General features: G+C 51.6%; 2 protein-coding genes across 2 annotated transcripts; both read left to right on the top strand.

The window, feature by feature from the left end:
• Positions 1-1,117: 1,117 nt before the first annotated feature.
• On the top strand, positions 1,118-1,642 carry ATEG_05128 (uncharacterized protein; the record flags this gene model as incomplete). Its single annotated transcript, XM_001214306.1, has 1 exon — positions 1,118-1,642. One exon carries the CDS (start codon positions 1,118-1,120, stop codon positions 1,640-1,642), a length of 525 nt encoding a protein of 174 aa, XP_001214306.1.
• Positions 1,643-2,162: 520 nt separating this feature from the next.
• On the top strand, positions 2,163-3,608 carry ATEG_05127 (uncharacterized protein; the record flags this gene model as incomplete). The annotated part of the gene is made up of 1 exon (XM_001214305.1): positions 2,163-3,608. The coding sequence occupies one exon, from the start codon at positions 2,163-2,165 to the stop codon at positions 3,606-3,608; it is 1,446 nt and encodes a 481-aa protein (XP_001214305.1).
• Between the last annotated feature and the right edge of the window lie 2,392 nt (positions 3,609-6,000).

Raw genomic sequence — 6,000 nt, 5'->3', positions numbered from 1 at the left:
TATGGATACATCAGTTTATATGGGACTCCCGCGAAGGGGTCCTGGAACACCCGCTTCCAAAACTCCCTCGAGGTCATATCCATATACGCGGCATCAGATAGCTACCCCCCCCCCCCCCCCCCCTCATTGGCGATGAGACATTGGCCCCCATGAAGGGGCCACGCAACCCAGGCTCGCCTGACAACCGCTTAAGACTAGCATGTCGATCAGGCCAACGGATCGTCAGCCTCAAGGAGTCAAGCTCGTATCCATTTGCGAGGCTGTGGCATGGTCTTTTTCTTTTCACGATCATCCGCTCAGTTGTGGGTGACTGTTGGACGACATTCCCAGTCTTTTGACTGTGTCACAGTGGGGTTCTTTATTCAGAGAATGCGCCATTGCAACAGTAGGCGCCGACGCTCCCTCGGCGCATACTCCGTAAACTTCTGGTCATCCACGTCCGCTGCTTTGTCTCGAACTCTCCGCCAGTTTTATCTGCACGCGCACATCTGGCTTCTGACGGTGGGCGCTTCGTGTTCTAGCGTCTGCTGTCGCTCGTGTTGATTGGGAGACTGCCCGTCATTGATACCCATTCTATACTTGGTAACCGTCCGGAGCTGCGCCATCCCAGGCTTACTCTTTGTTGGCTAGACGTTTTTTCTTTCTTTCTTTTAGTCCATGTACAGCCCACTTTGTACAATACTTTCCCCTCTCGAGTGGATTCCCTTTTCTTTTCCTTCATTCTGACGTCTGTCGCGGCTCGCAGGCTATCTACTATGGAGAGATCGGAGAATATCCTTTCATCTTCCTGTTGATAGACTTACCTGGTATTGTATATAGTCACGTTTTTGTGAGCTTCATGATGGACTATAGCCACTGACTTGGTACCTAGGAAGTAGATCTACCTAACGTCGACATCTCTTCTCAGCTGCCGTATACCTATCCACTCAATTTGATACCCTTACCCAATATACACATAGTATATACCATCATCTACACATCTCCGATTACTGAATATCATCACAATCGAGATGGAGAAACCCTCCCTGGCAACGGGAACACAGCGAATCGGCCATCCCGACAGTCCCTATCACCCGTCATATATGACCTCAGCAACGACCGAGGAAGCGCACCGCTCATGGACGACAGCGTGGGAGTCGCCTCTTGCTACGGATATACCCTCGATGGCGACAACATCTTCCCCGACCCCACAGACCGTATCTACCACCAGCCCAACACCCGCCGCAGACTCTCTAGATGGAGTCGATGGAGCAGACAACGACGCAGGAAGGGGAGGAGGCGGCATCCCGACCACGACGAAAGTCGCGATTGCGGTGCCAGTGGCCGTTGTCGGAACGATCATCCTCGCTGCGCTGATATTCTTCCTACTAAAACGCCGCCAACGGAAACAACCCAAGAACGTCCTGTCCTCGCCGTCTCAAACGGAAATGAACCTGGGACCCGCCAGCTCCCACCAGCAATCTCGGGCTCTCTGGACCCCTACGCCGCAGCCAGCGGAGAATTCGGCGGCGTTTGCAGCGGCGTCCATCCCGCGCCGGCCGGTGCCACAGACTGGGAACCAAGAGATCCCAACTCAAGGGCCCGGGCGGAGGGGCATGTCGTCGGAATCAGGACGGGGCCAGAGTCGGTTCATAGAACATGAGAACCTGACCGATATGCCTAGAGGCGCTCCGGTGGTGATCGCTGCGCAGCGGTCTGGGACTGACCAGGGTCATTCGCAGGGACGTCCTCAGTCGCCGTTCGATCACCCGCTAGACGATGCCATGTCGGACATCTCTGAGCTGAGCGATAAGCGTTTATCGGCGCAGCGGCGAGGGCTGGACGATGATGTCTCGTCCGTGTCGTCGTTTGAGGATGACGATCATCGGGGGCGAAATACTTGATCGTTTCGTATGTTAGTAGCAGGCTGAAGGTACTGGATGTTGTTTCGCAAATACCCACAATTCGATGACAAGATATTCGTAACATATACGAAGCGGCTCGTAATGGCCTACTTGATCAACAGTAGCTCTGCTGTCTCGGTTAGATCCTGCACTCCACCATATATGAGAATACGAGATCGTATTCCGGTTCCTCCACTGCCAAGTCCGCAGTCTGCTCCCGTCTTGTCGATGCCACGACCTCAACCCTAGAGGCACGGCGTCTTGACATCCAACTCCGAAATGCATATTTCAGCACCCACTCTATCAACCTTTCCCCAAGAGCTTATTTCAGAGATATGTGGGTATCTCGCGGACCCCCAAGACCGCCTGAACCTGGTCTGCTGCTCGCGACGCTTCCAGAAAATATTCCTGCCCCTGCTCTACCGAAACCTCCAGAGCGGCGGAGAGCTGCGCCGCCCCATCACCCAGCTAGTCAGCACGCTGGCCACGAAACCAGCTCTCGCGGCATGTGTGCAGACACTGCATCTCTCCCCCTGGGAGACGTACCTGGGGTACAACTCCGTGGTTGAGGACGCACTCCCCCTCTGGAAAGAAGGGCTCCGCATCCACAGCGAAGACGAGCAAGACGATGACTCGGAGGACTCAGAGGACTCGGACGACTACAACGTCCATCTAAAAACATTCGATTTCGGTCCCCTACACGACCACGCGAAACGCGCAACCCGTACTGACGACGAAGCCTCTTTCTGGATGAGCGAAATCAAAAAGGGCAACGCAGACGCATGGATCGCCCTGCTTCTGACCCTATTGCCGGGCCTCCGCCGCCTCGACGCGGAATTCCCCCACGGCTCGATCTGGCCTCACACCGTGCTGAGGTGGGCGGTAACGGGATGCCTTGGCTCAACCCCGGCGTTTTCGGCACTCTCGGAGGTTTATGTGGACTGGGATAGTGAGGGGACTAGCGTCTGCGCGAAGCACCTCATGCCGTTTTTCCTGGTGCCGTCGCTGCGCAAGCTCCACGCGAGGAATCTTCAAGGCGGGTCGTGGTATGGGTTTGACGCGATCTCACGCACAAAGGAGATCAGCGGGACGTCGTATGTCGCGCATATCGAGCTTGATGGGTGCGATGGGGATGTCGGGTTGTCTCAGTTGGTGGGCGCCTGTGAGGATCTCCGGTCTTTCAAGTACAGCCACCGCAGCTGCGAGGGATTCGATCCACGGGGTTTGTATGAAATTCTTCTCCCGTTTCAGAGGACTATGGAGACTATCTGGATTGATATCCAGGAGGCCTGTCCTGAGCATGAGGACGAGCACCGCTGCGATGAGGTGCTCCCTTCGTTTAGAAACTTTACGGCGCTGAAAACACTCCATCTGCGGTTGAAGAACATGTCAGTCATTGCGCCCTCGTCTGAAGGCCTTTCGGGGACGTCGTTCGCCCAGGCGCTTCCACGTTCAATTAAGATGCTGCAAGTTGTCGACACGGGTGACTTGGGCGAACTCCAGATCTTTGCACAGAAGCTACAGGATCATGTAGATCATGACTTGGATCAGACACCCGCGCTGACACGGATCGACTTTAAACCATTCGACGGCTTGCCAGAGAGGTCGAAATTGATAGAGAGAATGGTCAGGGCCTGCAAGAAAAACAATATCGAGCTCCATGTCTGTGATGTGACTGAAGACCCAAGGATGTGGGGTGCTGCAGGATTTACACCTCGTTTGTGATCATGAGGAGCGATAGAGTTATTCTTGTAAGGCTATCTTATGACTTAGATCTCTTGTCTGAAAGACGAAGACAACTGTATATACCACCGATTCTCGTCTTTCGTCCCCAGTGGCATACTCCCCAGCCAGATCTTTTTTGTTTCTTGAGCCTCTTGAACAAGGCATTAACTAATTACCACTCAGTGACTGTCTGTCTGTCTGCCTACAGAGAAACTCTTCACGCCATGAGATGAAACCGGGTCAGTTCTGCCACCTCGAGGCTGTGTTCTGGATACAAGAATGAGTGACCCCTAAGCGGGTGCTCCCAAGGCCTCCCCCAATACAAGGAGGGTATGAAGAGATCCCTGGGCTGCAGGTCTGCTGCAGGGCATGTTTTGCTCCACCCAGTAGGATGATCTCCTTTACTTCCGATATTTCGTCTGGCGGAATGTCAAGTGGAGAGACGTTATAGTCAAAAGGTGGCGCTCCGTCGTCAGCCAATAGCTTTTCCTCTTCTGGGACTAAGGCGGACTCATCTTGTCTTTCTTCTTCGGGAAGTAAGGCAAACAACCTAGCAATCGTCGTCAATGGCCTCTTTCACCTTCTCCGAAGTACCGGAGGAAGATACCTTATATTCTTGGTCGTCTCTCCCTCCATCCCCAAAGCCAGTTCCAGCCATGGCTTGGTCGGCATCGCTGGTCTTTGAGTTTCTTGCATTTATTCTGGCCATTCCTCCCTCTGTACTGGCCTTGATGAGTTTATACGAACTCCTTCTACCCCGTTCTGTCCGTTCTCCGTTACAAGAAGCATTGCCTATGACCTCCCAAGACATATTCCGACCTCAACATCCTCCCTTCGAACTCCTGGGGAGTCTCTCTGTCGCACGTCATATGGAAGCCTGGATTACCCGGCTTTATCAAGTTGCAAGTACGTTCTGTCATATTCTTCTTTTCTCAATTCTTCGTATCATCTCCGTTTTCTCTACTGCGTTATTAACTTCATTCTATTCATTTCCTTTTTCTTTATTTTTCTTCAGTTTCCTCCAGCTTACTTAGATAGTAGCTGCAATAGCCTTGAAATCACTCAGCCACTTCAGGCGGACTCAACATCAAGGAGTCCAACAACTTTCCAACAGCGAAGAGGTCAATAACCATAGGCGCTTAGAGACGGTCTAAGAACTCTGTACTGACATACGCACTTTACAAGTGAAATCCATGTCAGAATGTGATTATCTACAGACTGTTATATAGAACAGGGACCGCACAGGCCGGGCCTCTGATATGGTAAAACTTACCTACCTACGTACTAGGTATACTGTCAAGTATTCTTAGTACACAAGTGTAGAAGTTGGATGGTTCATGTTCGGGTTAGCTCCATCTATGTAAAGTAAAAGTTCTATCTTCTAATTCAAGGCTCTAATTGTCTACTCACTGGTATGTGAAGAATTAAGGGAATTCCCCGCCTTAATTCCACACATCCTGTAGCTTCTAACGGTTCTACGTAATCATCTCAGAACTAACATTGCTACCACCACAACTACTGGATTCTCAACACCCAGGTCTGGGACAGCCTGTTTCAGTCGCCCCCGGTCACAACATCAATGTTAATCCCACACGTCAACCCAACGTGCAACCACGGTTCATCGGCTAATGTGACCACTCCTCGAGCAGGGGTTCCCTAACGGAAGAGATGTATGAGTATCGCAAGACTTTAACAAAAGTCTTGCTACCGCATCTTCACGTTGTTTCCATTCTGCCGCTACCGCCTTGATCATTTCTTCAGAGACTGGTAGGCTTGCTCCATAATGATCGAAGAGATGCTGCAAGCTCTCAAGCCCAGAGTAACTTTTATTTGCTGCTGCTGCTGCTGCTGCCTTCAGCACCTTTTCAGATACTGGTATATTTTGTCCATAATACTTGAGAAGCTGCCGGAGGAGCCCATCTCCATGCCTTTCGTGATTTGCTGCTGCCACCATGACCACCTCTCCAGAGACTGGAAAGCTTTCTTCATAACCCTCGAAGAGGATACTTGAGATAATATGTCCACAGCGCCCATAATCCTGAACTGCAACTCTTCCCGGGAGGAAAGATCTTCTTCCTGCTATAGAGCCTGCTCAATTGCCGCACTATGATTTCTGCATAGCTCTCTTGCTTTGCGCAGCTGAAATTCATGATCCACGTCATTTATCCTGCCTTAGATAGCATATTCTGCAATGCTCCTTCTTCGGAAACCCCTAGCTCTGAGATCCGCATGGTAGCATCTACCATGCCAGATGTTGTATGGTTCAAGCTTTGCTCGGCTTCCCCATGCTCTTCATGATAGTTCAGCGCAATATCAATGAGCCTTGATAGACTTTGTGGATCGGCCATACATTCAGATGAAGATACTAGAACCAGATGGGCAGGTGTCGAGG

This window comes from Aspergillus terreus, genomic scaffold, assembly GCF_000149615.1.
Source record: "Aspergillus terreus NIH2624 scaffold_7 genomic scaffold, whole genome shotgun sequence".
In the NCBI taxonomy this organism is placed as follows: Eukaryota; Fungi; Ascomycota; class Eurotiomycetes; order Eurotiales; family Aspergillaceae; genus Aspergillus; species Aspergillus terreus.
The sequence above is the reverse complement of the archived record's forward strand: the minus strand, read 5'-3'. Positions and strand labels throughout refer to the sequence as shown.